The following is a 17,000-nucleotide window of genomic DNA, read 5'->3' as shown; positions in this document are numbered from 1 at the left end:
TTTTTGGTTCCCCCCTTACCAAGTTCTTAGGCCTTTAGGCCTATTTTGATCAGTATCCTGTGTTGAAAATCCTTTAAAAACCAAAAGCATCCACAAAAATATATACCAAAATCATCAATCTATAAAATTACAATAATAATAAAAATAAAAATAAAATTAAAATAATAAATAATCTCAATTTTCATATTGAGATGAATAATAATAATAATAATTATTATTATTTTTATTAATTTAATAAATTATTTTTAAGAGCAGTCCAACTCGCTCCCCGCTAGCGATAAGTGGTTGAAAATGACGATGATGATGAAATCAATTCTATATCGGATAAGAAGATATTTATCATATACAGTAGACTCTCTCTCAATCGGGAATATGGGGCAAAATGTCATCCGGTTTAGCGATAGAATTGAGCGTCAAAGCCTTTGTAAATTCCACAAAAAGTGCTCAATTATAAAGAATCACGATAAAATAGGAAGAACTACAGCGAATTTGAGCAAATTTGCTTCATAATTAAATGTGAAAAATGTCAACAAAATTTGTCGCCCGATTGAAAAAGAGCCGATTGAGTGAGAGTCTACTGTATTTCACTTATATATAAAAAAAAAAAATCCTGCAGTTAGAACCCAATATCTATCTATAATAAATAGGATTGAATTTAGAAGAAAAGGTCATTAATTTTAGAAAACTGGATTTGATTTTAGAAAATCTGAAGATAGAAATTTATGTCGACAGTTTTTATAAATAAACATGGGAGACCGGAGATATTAGGAACAGGGTAGTTTAAGACACGGTGGATTTTTCTTTAATTAGTAAAATAAATGGAACTAATGCACTACGCAATCATGGGCAGCATTTAGATCTATCTTGATAAAAATAATGGATATCCTCAGTTTTATTGCTTGGATTTTATAAACAATTCTTTAAAATTGATCAAAATAGTAAGGTAAAGTACCCTTTATTCGACCGGTTCCTCTATTCGACCGGTAGATTTATTTATTCAATTTAATTATATTTGCTACAATATTTTGTGTATGATCTAACATTAATAGGTCAATTATTCTTTAAATAATACGAATCAGTGACAAATTCATAGAAATTGATGAAATTCACCATCAAATATTCAAAAATTGACCCACCGGTCGAATAGAGGAACCCGGTCGAGTAAGGTACTTTAACTTACGTTTCTGAAGTTGCAGTTTCCTCTTTGTGTTTTATACTAATTATAAATGAAAAAAAATTGTTATCTCATTAGCTTACAAAGTATTTTTGGAAAATAAAGTCGAAAAATTGTTTTGCGCAACGCGCAAACTTAATCCATGCACAAATCCCTAATTCTGTACTAGCCCTTTTTAGGTCGGTTCACTGGACCATCCATTCACTGGACTAATGATTTCGACGTTCAGTTTAAAAGAAGTTAAGCCATATGGCTAAGTCTTATACGGGCTTCAGACCTAAGGCTTTAGCCATAAGGCTTAACTTCTCTGGATATTTATCAGTCGAAAATTTTTAGAAAATTTTGTCTTAGAAATGGGCTATTAAGGCGAATTAATCTATTTGAATCGAATGAACAAATTAAAGTGGTTGCTATTAGGATTATGAGACCTTTGGAAACTAGGCTAAACCTCTAGTCTGAAGACGGTCTTAGGGTGCGAAACCGTATTAGCCATACATCTATCAATTAAAGATATATATATCTCTATATCGTGTTCTTTTTTTTGGTTATGTTTCAGCCTTCGGGATCTGCCTCATTGGAATTCAGCCAAGATACTGCAGCTGATCAACGTGTTTTTGGTGGTTCACCACCTAAAAATCCCCTGTTACCCTTTTTGCCCTACCTGAGGCCCCCATACACAGCACCGCCGCCCGTTTGGGATTCCGCTACGGCTCATCTGGCCCATATGACAGCTGCTGCAGCTGCTGCTGCCCTTGTCGATGCTCCACCACCTTCACCACCTACTCCACCATCCCAGCCCACCACTGCATCACCACCAGCATCACCGAGACGTCGACCACAGCTCCTTGATCCCGACACCCCGCTCAATCTCTCCAAACCCAAGGGTTCCCCACCACCTGCTCCAGTTGCCACAGCCGACCTAGCACCCAGAGCCACTTTCTACGGTGCCGCCGTGGCCACAAAGGCCTTCGGACCCGAAGAACCCGACTTTCTCAATGTCTGCCGAATGTGGGCGACTGAGCATATGGCCACGAAGCCAATGGGGGCACCAATGGAGGAAGAAAAGGCACGATTGGCACGACGTCGAGAGCCACCACCGCGCGATGAACGTCCTGATCCTGCCAAGCCTCACATCAAACGGCCCATGAATGCTTTTATGGTGTGGGCCAAGGATGAAAGAAGGAAAATCCTCAAGGTAAATTGAGATTTCTTTAAGGGTTCTTGTTCGTTTGTAACCTAAAAAACATGTTTTTAGGGATATTTCTAAAATTACTCTTACGATTGTTGTCATTATCAGATACGTTTTTTTTCAAATGTTTTTTTTTTCATTAAATTTATTAAATTTTCGTGAAACATATAAAAAAAAATTTACTGTATTAAATTGAATGATAATAGTAATATAGTAATAGTAATATTTATTCAATCACAAAAATAGGGTTCATCCCTCTTACAATTGTGATAAAGAAAAAAGAAAAACAAGTTAAAAGACAGCAGCAAAAAAAAGGAAAAAGAAAAATAAAAGAACAATTTACAATAGTATAAGAAAGGTAAATGAAAATTAAATAAGAAAAAAAAATCCAATAAGTGTTCTCTTAAGATTCAGCCTGAAAAAAGCGTCGGATGCCATCTGCAGACCTACGCAGATCACTTGGAACGGAGTTAAAAATAACTACGCCCTTTACAAATAATGACCGGTAAAGACAGTCACTCCTGACCTTAGGCACTATGAGTCCCCGAACCCTGGCCGAGCCCCCCCTAACCAGAAGACTCGATAGGTACTGAGGACACCCAAATATTAACAAATTAAATAGAAAGAGCACAGCTCTTAAGTTTAAGTGTGAAGTAAGGTCACAGCCAATAAATACATTTCTATGGGGAGTGATATGGTCCCGGCGATTTAAGCCACAGATATACCTGACACAATTATTGAAAGAAACTGTTAGACGACGGATGGTGTCACTATCCGCCGAAAAGAAGAGTTCTGCTCCGTAGTTAAAGAAAGGAAGAAGAAGCGCTCTCGCGAGGAGCAAGCGAGTGTCATAAGGTGTGATGTCCCGGAAGCGTCGAAGGGTGTACAAAGAATAGTTGACCTTACGGCAAATTGATGTGGCATGATCTGACCAAGACAAAGAGGAATTGAAGATTACTCCAAGGTTTTTTACCTGATCAACAAAGGGAATAATTTCTCCGTGAAGGAGTAGAGGATAAAAATCAAAAGAAGCTGTTCTCTTATAAATAACGATGGCTTGAGACTTTTTCGGGTTTAAAAGCAAACCATTCGAAGACGCCCAGTGCTCAATATTAGAAAGGTTGGAATTCATATGTTTAAAGGCGCCCAAGGGACTGGTAGGATCACCATCCACATAGATTTGAAGGTCATCTGCATAGAGATGGAATAGGCAATTTAACAAAATTGAAGGTAAATCATTGATGAAAAGGGAGAATAAAAGAGGACCGAGTATTGAACCTTGGCCAATGCCTTTGCTTAGAAATGCAGGTGGTGAATTATTGTCACCAAATTTTACAATTTGTGACCTACCAGCAAAGTAGGATTGAATAAGGGCAACAGCGGAAGAAGAAAATTTGAAGAGACTACACAACTTGTAGCAAAGGAGGTTGTGAGGAAGACTATCAAAGGCCTTAGTAAAATCTAGAAGAACTAGAATCACAAAACGACCACGGTCGATAGCTGAAGAAATGTCATAATTTACCTTGAGAAGTGCGGAGGTAGTACTGTGACCTTTTCGGAAACCCGATTGAAAATCACAGAGAAAGCCATTGTCAGTCAGATGTTGAGAGATTTGTTCATGCAGAATAAATTCAAAAGCTTTTGAAAGGACAGGGAGAAGGCTAATAGGTCTAAAGTCAGAAGGAGATTTGGGATTAGAAATTTTGGGAATTGGAACCACAAGGGCCCGCTTCCAAGTATCCGGGTAAGTTGAACTTGTAAGGATGTGATTGAAGATATTAGTGAGCACTGGAGTGATCACCGGGAGAAGAATTTTTAAGAAGTCAAGGGAAACGCCATCACACCCAACGGCACTTGACCTGACACGGGAGATAGCATGAACGACGTCCGCTTGCGAGACGCAGCTAAAGCTAAAACCCTCCCAGGGCGCGAGGGGAAGAGAAGGGGAAGCCACAGTCGCAGCGGAAGAAGAGGAGAAAAATGTACACAAATCATGAGCAGTAATGGAAGAACTATCACTAGGTGAAACAGAAGGGCGCAAACCTAGTTTTTTAATGTTGCTCCAGAGAGTTTTTGGGGGGAGCTTTGGATTTAGGCAACTATTAAAGTGCTTCTTCTTGCGATTTTTGATAAGGTTACGCACTTTGTTTCGTAGGCGCTTAAAATTAACATGATCACTTGTACAACCAGATCGCTTCCATTTCTTGTATGCAAAATCTCTGCGCTTAATCAGTGACACAACGTTATCGTCAATCCAGGGGGTGGAAAAAGGCGGAATGAGTGAGCGCTTCTTGGGCACAACTCTCTCAAATAAATCATTAATAGTGTTTGTAAAATGTTCTACCTTTCCTGTGGAAGTGGCCTCAAAGTAAATGTCTCCCCAATCCACCTGCAGGGCCAAAGCTCGGGCAGCCAAGTCATTACAGTTTCGAATATCATAAATTATTTTATATTTGTTAACAGGTTTAGGTAGACGTAAATTGTAAGAGGCATAAATCAAATCATGATCCGAGATTCCTGGAAGAGGAGCCTGATTATGTTGCAGTATCCTCTGAGAATCACAAGAGGGTAGAATCATTAGATCCAACAGTGAACCCAATCTAGTAGGGTTAAAAGGGACATAAAAAAGAGAGCGTGCCGATAAAAGATCAAGGAATTTTTTTGATAAAATACTGGTCAAATGGAGGTTGACATTAAAATCACCCATGATTACAAAATTATCATATGAAAGAGCTAGATCTAAAAAGCTTTCTAAGTCAGCAAGACTCGTCACTGGGGGAGGATTGTAGCAGGAGAACATAGTGATGGTTACACCAGATGATACAACACAAACTCCTATGTACTCAAGCCTACCAAAGGCACCGGAGCAGAGTAGAGAAGATTTAAGGCAGCTGCGGACGTAAATTCCAACACCACCACCCCTCCCCTGACCAGACCTATCACATCTGAAAAATTGAAAGTCCCGAGCACCAACCGATTCCATGGAGTCGGAGGAATTCAGCCAGGTCTCGGAAACACACAGTACCGAAATCGCAGAGTTATGCAAAAGAGCCCGCAGTTCATCAATATGCCGTCTAACACTACGAGCATTCATATGAGCAAGGACGGAAGAAAAGCGAGAGTCAGTAGTGATCTGAATCTGGCTTATAGAGAGAGAATTAATTACCACATCATCTACATCTTCAGGCTGAATCTGAGAAAGTAAAGAAGCATCATTAAAATTAACCCTTAATAAATTATCAGACGAAAAAGTGGAATTCAAAGAATTAGAGAGGGATGACCCACAAAATAAGTTCAAGTTCTTAGAGCAGTTCACAGCAGCAGGCAAGACGTCATCAGAAAAAGTGCTGCCGGAAAGATTAGCGCTTAGATCCAGATTCAAATCGTTCGCAACAGCCACGGGAGAAACATCCAATGAGGGGCACTCAGGAGAATTACCGGAAAACGGGGCAATCATCAGCATCAGATCACGGTCAGATGAACATGACTGATCATGTGGAAGACAAACCGTTGAGTGACGAGGAAGCCTCAGGTGCTCCAACATGGTCCTGCCCGAGGGCCCCAGCGGACTTCGCGGCCGTAATGGGCTCAGAAACCGTATCGGGCTTCGGAGCAACGGCAGGATTCGGGGCCGAGGTGGGCTCAAGTCGCCCACGAAAAAGATCAACAAACTCCTTGACCAGGATTCCCTCATCCCAGAAATCATCACTCAATGCCTCCTCAAATTCATCAGGACTAAGCCCAACCTTAAAAGAGCCCACTCGTCTATTGGCATCTCTTCGGACAAGGTTAATGCACACAGGTTTGCGTTTAGAGGTCAATCTCGATGACAAAAAATCCCTCAACATAGCTGCAGTGACATCTCTTGCGAGTCGAGAGACGAAAAGCCAGCGCAAGGGGGGCATGGTCACCGCAGGCAGGGGATTGTCACGTTTCATTCGACCAATCACAACAGGAAGATCCCTGCGGGAACGAGAGGGCTGAGTATCCTTCACAGCATCCAGCGCTGGTTTAGGAGACACAACCTTTGGCGTTGGTTTAGGGGGCACCGGTGGGGCAAATACGTCCAAATTCCAGGGTCGAGACACATCATCAGATTCACCAGGAACCGTAGAGCCACGAAAATCCAATGCCGAGGGCAATGGACCAGACTGAGGCGGAGATCCAGTCGCCGATAATACTGCAGCAGATGAATCACGGATCTGACGAAGAAGCGGGCTTAATGACTCCTCCTCATCAATCCTCAAGTCATCACGAGGCCTCCCAGAAACTTTCTTGCTCAAACCCTGGGGTACCTCATTCCTTGACAGGCGCACAGAAGAAGGCCCACGCTCTCCTAGGAAGGTAGACTCGAGTCTGTTAACCGGTTTAGGCAACACACCGAAAGAAGAGGGCCGTGGTGTAAACGCCCAGGAAGACATTGAGTCCAGGCGAAATTCGAGTGCTCGGACATTAGTCCGCAGGCCTAAGCATTCATCCAGTAGAAGACGAAGATGCGAATTTTCGCGAATAAGCGTCTCACAAATTCCCTCCAGCCTGACCAAGCGCACATCAAGAGCGTCCTCTAAAGAACCACCAGCATCATTGTTGCGCTGAAACAGCGTAGATGAATTGCGCGATCCGTGAGACCGATTGACATGGGATGTCACGGAAGTGTGTGCAGCATCATCCGCCTCCTGGGCAGAACAAAATGCGCAAGTCCATTTCACTGTCCCATTCAAAAACGGATCAACGAGCTGGCAAACCTCCGCCCGAGACATAATTCCTGGATTCGCAATAATAGGAGGATCAGTATGACTAGCATGATACCATCGGTGACAAGAATCACAGGGAACACCCGGTTTATTGCGATAGGTTATACCGCCATTGCAGGTAGCACACCTTTGAATTGGCATGATAATAATAATTAGATATCCAATCACAAAATTATCGCCCAGCAAAAATTCGGTTAATCAGAAATATTCGGTTAATTAGAAGCCCCTTGGAAATGACGTGGCACACAATGTGAAACACCTCAAATGTTTCAGTCGTCTAATAAACACTCCAACAGTTACAGTAGTTTGGAAACCCCTCAAATGTTTGGAATGTCTTTGATGTATCCAGAGGCGCCGCGGCGCTCAGTTATAATGGGACTATAAGGAACGTACTCACTCTGGACAAGTAAGCTCCCACACCGAGAGCCACCACTGTGGCTAATGACAATGACTGTTGATATATATATTTTTCAAAATGCATTGCAAAGATTATGTTTTGTAAATGAAATGAAACATTTATTTTCAATTCTATTCCAAACCATAAATAAATATTGTACAGAGTATGATATAATATGCATAAAAAAAAAATTTCACTGTATAGAAGGTCCGTTGCTATTTTTAGTTATGAAATTTATCTATTTTTAAGGTTTTATCTCTATTTTTTTTTTTTTAAAGAAAATAGCGCTGAAAACACGCACAGCTCAAGCATAAAACGGATAATATTGCGCTTAAAAATCACGCATAGCTTATGCATAAAACGGTTGATATTCAGCTTAAAAACACGTACAGCTGAAGTACAATACGGTTCATATTGCGCTTCAAACGCGCATAGCTTAAGCATAAAACGTTTATTATTCCGCTTTAAAACACAAACAGCTTAAGCAGTAGACGGTTAATATTGTGCTTAAAATCACGCACAGCTCTATCGTAAAACGGATAAAATTGGCTTAAAATCACGCACAGCTGAATCATAGAATGACTAAGAATGCTCTTAAAATCACGCACAGCTCAATAACAAACGGTTAAGATTACGCCTAAAACCGTTCCATGATAGAGCTGTGCGTGATTTTAAGCGCATTTTGAACCGTTTTATGATTGAGCTGTGCGTGAGTTTAAGCGAATTTTATCCGTTTTACGATAGAGCTGTGCGTGATTTTAAGCACAGCTCTATCGTAAAACGGATAAAGTTCGCTTAAATCACGCACAGCTGAATCATAGAATGACTAAGAATGCTATTTAAAAAACGCACAGCTCAATAACAAACGGTTAAGATTACGCTTAAAACCGTTCCATGATAGAGCTGTGCATGATTTTAAGCGCATTTTGAACCGTTTTATGATTGAGCTGTGCGTGAGTTTAAGTGCGTTCTTAACCGTTTTATGATTGAGCTGTGCATATTTTTAAGCGCATTCTTTACCATTTTATGATCGTGCTGTGTGTGTTTTACACACGATTTTAAAGAGGGTTTTTAAAATAAAAAATATAAAATTAAAAGATCTATAAAAAAAATTAAAAAAAAAAACATCGTGAGAAATTTACGAAAAAGAGTTAGTCTTTTTGTGACAAAAATAAATTGTGGAGCACAGGTTTCTAATGAAAACGATTACACTATGCATCAAATTGACAACTTTTTTCTGTGTCAGAGATCTCACATGATACATTTGATAGAGTCGAGTCTCCTGATTAAGAATACGGTTTTGGTTTTGCTCAATCACATCATAATTTTTTTTTTAATTAATAATTTACTTTTATATTTTTTCTACTTTGCCTTACATTATCCTTTATATCTCAGGTTCTAGTTAACAGAATTTAAAAAACGTGGGTCTGTTGGAAAGGTCATTAGTTGTGCTTCAATTTTGGTAATTACAAAAAACTTTGTGAAATCACTCCTTCAGGGTGTAAAATTGGAGTTTCTCTAAAAATTACCAAAAAATCCATTGACACCAGGCGATAGGAAATACTCAGGACTACAATTTTGCTCATCTAAGATATCGAGCTCCGATCACTCTAAATGCTTCATTTGTTGGTTTATGTCATTTTCCAAAAATATGAAATACCTATTTTAGAGCAAATTCCCTAAAGATAGCTCTTTAATAATAAAGCTCTTTAATTATTTCTCACATAAACACCCTGATACAACACACAAAAATATCAAAAAATATACTTAAAAGTACAGATTTTATAAAAACTCATACTTAAAAGATTTCCTCATTATTTTGTATCGATTTCCTCCGCATTCAAGTTTTCTTGTCTGTTCTGATTTTGATTATTTTCTCTTTTTTTTTTTGTAAATTGTTGAATATAGTCCCTTAAATGTAAAATTGTTTGCCTGGGGGCATTAATAAATGCTTTATTATTATATTTATTATTTATTAACTAAGAAAATATCTTTTAAAACTTACGTGAAAAAAGGGAGATTTCCTTAAGGGTTCTTATTCGGAAAATCTTGTCGATAACTTACTTAACCTCCCAATTTTTTTTTTGCAGGCCTGCCCAGATATGCACAATAGCAACATAAGTAAAATTCTCGGTGCACGCTGGAAGGCAATGTCAAATGCCGAAAAGCAACCATACTACGAGGAACAGAGTCGACTGTCAAAGTTACATATGGAACAGCATCCGGACTACAGGTATAGGCCACGGCCAAAGAGAACCTGCATCGTTGATGGTAAAAAGATGAGAATTAGTGAGTATAAGATGCTAATGCGCAGCCGAAGGGCCGAAATGAGGCAATTGTGGTGCAGAGATGGCGCTGAAGGTGGACATTTTGTTGGTGGTGGAGGTGGTGGGGGTGGTGGGGGTGTTGGTGGGGATATGGGTGCTACAAGTGGTGGTACAGCATCCCCATCAAATGGCTCAAATGCCGTTCAATCTGTTGCCACAGCCACCTATTTCTATCCACCCGATAGTCTATCACCAGGCGCCTTTTCGGCCACAGATGGCGCACGTGATGATGACTGAGACACTTTGCCATTTTTTCTAACCTTTATCCGCCATACAAGATGATTGGTGATTTAAAAAAACACAAAAAAATAAAAAACAAAAGTGAAATAATAAGATATAAAAGTGAAAGGATAGAAAAGGATAGAGAGAAAGAGAAAGAGAGAGAAGATAGAGGGATTTTGTGCCATGATAAATTTACAGCCAATTTTTCTCTGATCACTATCCCGAACAGAGTTTGTGATTGGAAAATGATCGGAAAATTAATGTTGCACTTGTGGGAGTATGGAGAGATAACTGAAAGTTTGAAATAAGCCTGACTAGGTCGTCGCTACGGCTTACAATATATTCAGCGGACTGCAAAAATCCGTGGAATCACAGCTCACGAAAAATCCGCGGAAAATTTCGCCGTCCCCGAAATTCCATGAAAATTTTTCAATGACTTGCGAAAATTCTATAGAAAAAATTCGTACTCTGCCCGAAAATCCGCATAACAATTCGTACCCATAGCGAAAAATTCCCATAGCGAAAATTCGTGAAAAAAACGTGAACAGCGAAAATCCGCGGAAAATTCCGCGGTCCCCGAAAATCCATGAAATTTTTTCTACCACGGAAAATTCGCAAAAAAAAAACTGCGTGACCTGCGAAAATCCGGGAAAAAACACAGTCCGTGCAAATCCGCGTAAAAATTAGCGAAAAATCTCGCGCCTCGCGCAAATCCGCGCGTAAAAACTCCCACACCGTGACAAATTGCGTGCCCTGCAAAAATCCGTGAAAAATCTTCGAAAAAATCACACCCCTCGAAAATCCACGAAAAACAAAAACGGTAAAAATTCTTGATCCCCAAAAATTCGCGAAAATTTTTGCGCTCCGCGAAAATTCCACGTAAAAGTTTCCGATAAATTTCGCGCTTCGCGAAAAGCTGCGGAAAGATTCGTGAGCGCTGAAAATTCGCGAAAAAAATCGCGCCCCCGAAAATTCGCAAAAAAAATTCGTGTCCCTCGAAAATCCGCGAAACACGACCCGCGAAAATTCGCTAAAAAAATGTAGATTGCGAAAATCCACGGAGAAAAATACAGCCCACGAATATCGGCGTAAATATTCGCGCCCCCAAAAATCCACGGAAAAGACTGGGCCTCCGAAAATCCGCGTAAAAATTAAGCGTCCCTCGAAAATTCGTAAAAAAAAACTGCGTCACCTGCGCAAATCCAGGAAAAACTTAGCGCCCCTAGAAAATCTGCAAAAAACTGCGTCACCTGCGAATATCGCCTGCGAAAACTTCGCCAAATATCTCGCGGCCCGCGAAAAACCGCGCAAAAATTCCCACACCGTGAAAAACTGCGTGGCCTGAGAAATTCCGGGAAAAATGCGGCCCGCGCAAATCCACGGAAAAATACACTAGCCGCCAAAAATTCGAGAAAAAATTCATGACCCAGAAAATGCTCGTAAAAATTCGCGCCCCCAAAAATCTTCGAAAAAATCACGCCCCTCGAAAATCCACGAAAAAAAAACTTAGACCGCAAAAATTCGCGTAAAACTTCGTGATCCCGAAAATCCGCGGAAATTTTTGCACTCCGCGAAAATCCACGTAACAATTTCCGATAAATTTCGAGCTTCGCGGAAATCAGTGAGAAGATTCGTAACAGCTGAAAATCCTCGAAAAAAATCGCGCCTCCGAAAATCAGCGGAAAAATTCCCGCTCCCAAAAATTCGTAGAACAATCCTCGAAATATTTTGTGGCCAGGGAAAATCTGCGAAAATATTCGTGACCCCCAAAAATCCTTGAAAAAATTCGCGATCCCCAAATATCCGCGAAAAACTTCATCACCCACGTAAATCTGTGGAATATTCTTGGTCCGAGAAAATTCGCGAAAAAGATTTACGCCCCCGAAAATTCGCGTAAAAATTCGTGCTCCCAAAAATCCGTCTAAAAATTCTCACCTCCGAAAATCCGAGAAAAAATTCGTTAAAAAAACTCACAGCCCGCGCAAATCCGTGAAAATAATTGTGCCCCCAAAGATTCGCGGAAAAATTTTATGCTCCGTGAAAATCCGCATAAAAACTCGATAAAAATTTCGCCCAAGGGTGAAAATCTGCGAAAAATTCTTGTAAAAATCGCGTGCCCTAAAATCCTCAACACGCGAAAATCCGCAAACATTTCGACATCCACGAAAATCTGTCAAAAAATTCGAGGAAACATTTTGCGCAAATATTACACCCCGCGGAAATCTGCGTAAAAATTCGCGGCCCCAAAAATCCGGTCAAAAATTTTGCGCCCCCAAGAATCCGCGGAAAAATTTTGCACCTCATGAAAATCTGCGAAAAAATTTACGCTGCGTACGTATCCGCGTAAAAATTTAGCGCACCCAAAAAATCTACGGAAAAATTCTGCGCTCTGCGAAAATCTGCGTAAAAATTTGCTGCCCCAAAAATCCGCCGGAAAAAATTTGTGTCCCCAAGAGTCCGTGAAATATTTTGGGCCTCGGGAAAAACCGCGTAAAAATTTGTAACCCCCGCAAATATCACGGAGAAATTTTGTACCTCTAAAAATTCAAGGGAAAATTTTGCGTCCCTAGAAATCCGCGGAAAAATTCACGACGCGTGCATATCCGCGTAAAAATTTGCGGCCACAAAAATCTGTGGAAAAGTTTTGCTTCTCCCAAAATCTACAGAAAAATTCACGACGCGTGAAAATCCACGTAAAAATTTGCGCCCCTAAAAAGACGCGGAAAAATTTTGCGCTCCAAGAATCCGCGGAAAAATTCACATCGCATGCAAATCCGCGTAAAAATTTTCGCCACCCAAAATCCGCGAAAAAAAATTCATTCTACCGAAAATCCGAGGCAAAATTGTGCGCTCCGCAAAAATTTGCGTAAACTTTCGCGGTCTGCGAATATCCGCGGGAAAATTCACGAAAAATTTCGGACCGCACAAAAAATCGCGTAATAATTTGCGCTTCCCAAAATCCGCGGAAAAATTCGCAATCTCGAAAATCTGCGGAGAAATTTTGTGTCCTAAAAATCCGCGTAAAAGTTTGCGCTCCCCAAAATCCGCGTAAAATTTCACGGCCCGTCCAAATACGCATGAAAACTTGTGACCCCAAAATCCACGAAAAAACTCGTAACCTCCGAAAATTCGCGGAGAAATTTGATATCTGAAAAAATTCGTGGGAAATTTGCGCCCCGCGAAAATCCGCGAAAAAATTCACGACGCGCGCAAATCCGCATAAAAATTTGCGCCCCAAAAAACCGCGGAAAACTTCACGGTACGTGCAAATCACGTAAAAATTCATGCCCCCAAAAATTCGCGGAAAAATTCGCGGCCTGCAAAAATGTGTGAAGAATTTCGTGCCGCGCAAAAATCCGTGAAAAAAATTATGCCCACGAAAATTTCCGAAAATGTTCACGTCCTGCACAAATCCGCGTAAAAATTCGAGCTATTTCTTAATTTTTGCCCCCTTTTTGAAACAAAAATAAAAATACGGGAAAGTGCCCATGCTCTGTACGGTCCCAGGCTCTATAATTACTAAATTTTTCCTATGTTTTTTTTTTCTTTCAAAACAAAAAATGTGATTCATTGTTTTTTTTTTTAAATATATTTTGTATTTGAAATATTTCTCGTTAAAGATATTTTAAAAATAGGAAATAAATATTCTGGAAGACTGTTTCAATGTTCTGGGAGTGCTATGATTCCCCCTCTCCCTCCCATGAGTGCACATAAAATCATTTCTGACCAAACTGTCTATCGGTAGTGTGATTAAATTTAACAGAAGAAAAATTAAATAAGAAAAATAAATATGCAAAAGAGAGAGAGTAAAAAATATTAGTAAAAAAAAAATAAAACAGAAACATTCTGATTGAAGCAACATGAGTAATTTCTAGTGTAAAACATTTTAAGATATTAAAAAAAAATGTAGTGAGAGAGAGAGAGAATAATGAAAAATAGAAAAAGTAAAAATAAAGCATTGAAAGAAGATAGTAAAAGAAAAATAAAGTGAAGAAAAATAAATTTGAGATAATTTTTAGGTTAAGTTGCATCCATTGATTAGAAAGGAACAAGAAGAATAAGAAGAAAACAAAACATAAATAATATAGGATGAAGAAAAAAACTGTGTCTAGAAGGATATTTAAGTGCGTAGAGATAAATTCCCACAATTTTTTTCTTTTTTTTTGTTCTTTAAATGAATAAAACAATCGATATTTAGGACAAATTCCCACGTCAAACATTAAGAAAAAAAAAGATTAAAAAAAAAAGAAATGAAGTAAATAATAGTGTCTATAAGTGAAAGATAAAAAAAAATGTGCGATAAGTGAGATTAAGGATTTATTAAGGGAGGGAAGGTGCAGTTACAGAGTATTTATTACAATCAAAAAAAAAAAAGGAAAAACAAATTAAGAAAAAAAAACGAAAAAATATTAGGAGCATAGGATGAAAGGATTAGTATGGTTAGTAAAAAAACACCTAGAAATTCTATACTATCGAGAGAAATAATACAAAAAGAAAAAAAAACATGTAATCAAATGTGAATAACTTGATAAACTTAATCCCAAAAACAAACAAAAAAACAAACGGCAAATTTTCAAATCTTCCTCAATTGTCCCTTTTAAGAAAGAGATTGCCAATAGAGGGCAGAAGTATGCAAAAAATAAGGAGGACATATCTGGTGATTTTTTTAAAATATATTTTACAATTTCAAAAAATAAAGCCAGTGATAAGCCTAGATCAGCTTATACAGGTGCGATTCCTTCATTGCAAATTTGGATTCTGTCAAACTCGAACGATATTTATATATAATTAATGCATATTTCAAAAGATGCATAAAAGTATTTAATAAACATTAAAAGTCGATTATCTCGGAAACTATGAGAGATAGAGGCCTCAAACTTTACATTCGTTTAGAGCCTCTGTCAGCGATCCGAGAGAATCCGCTAAAATATTCATTGCCCACGAAAAATACGCGCCTCGCAAAAATCCGGGAAATCTACGCGATCTGCGAAAATCTGCGAAAAAATACGCGTCGCGCAAAACACCGCGAAAGAATACGCGAGCCGTGAAAATCCGCGAAAAAATAAGCGCCCGCGCAAAAATTCTCGGCCCCGTGAAAATTCACGAAAAAAATTCGTGAGCCGTGAAAATCTTCGAGAAAATAGTCAAGTCGCGAAAAAATATGCGCTCTGCGAAAATTCCCGAAAAAAATACGCGCCCGCGAAAAAAATCGCGAGGTGTGAAAATCCGCGAAAAAATCCTCGAAAAAATACGCGACTTGCAAAAATTCGCGTCCCGCAAAAATCAGTTTAAAAAAATCGCATTCCGCGAGAATCCGCGAAAAAACATGCGTTCCGTGAAAAAATACGCGCCCGCGGAAAAATTCACGGCCCCGCGAAAATACACGAAAAAATTCACGCGACCTGCGAAAAACTTCGACAATCACGAAAGTCTGTGAAATATTCGCGATCCGAGAAAATTCACGGAATCATTTGGCGCCTCCATAAATCCGTGAAAAAGTTCGCGACCATCGAAAATCCGTGAAAATTGCAACATCCACGAAAATCTGTGAAGTATTCGCAATTCGAGAAAATTCGCGAAAAAATATGCCTCTCGAAAATCCGCGTAAAAATTAACGGCGCGTGCAAATCCGCGTAAAAATTCGCAGTCCGTGAAAATCCTCTCACGAATTTGCGACCCCAAAAATCACGGAAAAATTCACGATGCGTGCAAATCCGCGAAAAAAATTAGCGCCCCTAAAAAAATTCGCGAGGCTTCAAAATCCGCAAAAAAAAAATTCGCGCTCAGCAAAAATACGCGACTCGCAAAAATTAGCGTCCCGCGAAAAAATATGCGCTTCGCGAAAATCCGTTATAAAATCGCATTCCGCGAAAATCCTCGAAAAAATATGCGTTCCGCGAAAAAAATATCTGCCCCGCGAAAATCCGTGGAAAAATTCACGAGCCGTGAAAAACCGCGAGAAAAATCGTGCATGCGAAAATCCGCGAAAATACGCGCCCCGCCAAAAATCCGCGAGAAAATATGTGACCTACCAAAATTCGTAAAAAAAAAATTGCATCCCGCGAAAATCCGTGAAAAAATACGCGTTCCGCGAAAAATACGCGTTCGCAAAAAAATTCTCGGCTCCCCGAAAATCCGTGAAAAAAATCGCATCCCAGGAAAATCCGCGAAAAATATGCGCTCTGCGAAAATTCTCGAAAAAATTGCATTCCGCGAAAATATTCGCGCCCCGCGAGATCCGCCAAAAACACGTTTCCCGCGGAAATCCGCAAAATATGTCGACGCCGCTTTTTTCATGCCTGACGCGAATAGCAAATTTTCTTAAAATTGAAATCTTTCCAGTGAAATATCTCGAGAACCGTTCGAAGAATATCTTAGTTTGTTTTAAACATAAAATTTTCAAAATCGCATACCTAGATTTCGAGAAAAACTACAAAAGGTGATTTTTAACCGGTATTGAAGCGGTTTTTAAAAAAAAAATATATGAAGATATCTCCTTTCAAACCGGAGATATTGCGTACTACTTTTGATTTTCGGCATGAGAGATGTTCAAAACATTCTACCCTGTGAATTTCAGTTCGATCTGAGCACTTTGAGAAAATCCGAGGATTACAAAATATGAAGGAATCACACTTTAAGAAAAATCATAAAGTTAAAATTAGTGGTTCCCGTACTACAGACTTACAGACAACTAATTTTCAAAAAGAAAAATTTTTAAAAAGTAATTTTTCTATATTGTTTTTTGCATCTAATTTCCCGAACATTCATGGGGAGCAACAAACTTTTGGCATTTTGCATTTTCAATTGCTAGTTTGAATTTATTTAATAGATCTCTTCTAAATTAAAACCAGTCTTGTCCTCCTTAGCTGCAGATTATGTTTATCTAATTTCCCTATTTTTTTTTTCCTTATCACTCTATCTCATTCATTCCGCTGCA

General features: G+C 39.2%; 1 protein-coding gene across 1 annotated transcript; it reads left to right on the top strand.

The window, feature by feature from the left end:
* Positions 1 to 1,721: 1,721 nt before the first annotated feature.
* LOC129808663 (transcription factor SOX-13) lies at positions 1,722 to 15,623 on the top strand. The gene is made up of 2 exons (XM_055858436.1): positions 1,722 to 2,369; positions 9,605 to 15,623. Exons 1-2 carry the CDS (start codon positions 1,722 to 1,724, stop codon positions 10,076 to 10,078), a joined length of 1,122 nt encoding a protein of 373 aa, XP_055714411.1. The 3' UTR covers positions 10,079 to 15,623.
* The last annotated feature ends 1,377 nt before the right edge of the window (positions 15,624 to 17,000 follow it).

Source organism: Phlebotomus papatasi, chromosome 5, assembly GCF_024763615.1.
Source record: "Phlebotomus papatasi isolate M1 chromosome 5, Ppap_2.1, whole genome shotgun sequence".
Lineage (NCBI taxonomy): Eukaryota > Metazoa > Arthropoda > Insecta > Diptera > Psychodidae > Phlebotomus > Phlebotomus papatasi.
This window is presented reverse-complemented; position numbering and strand designations above follow the sequence as displayed.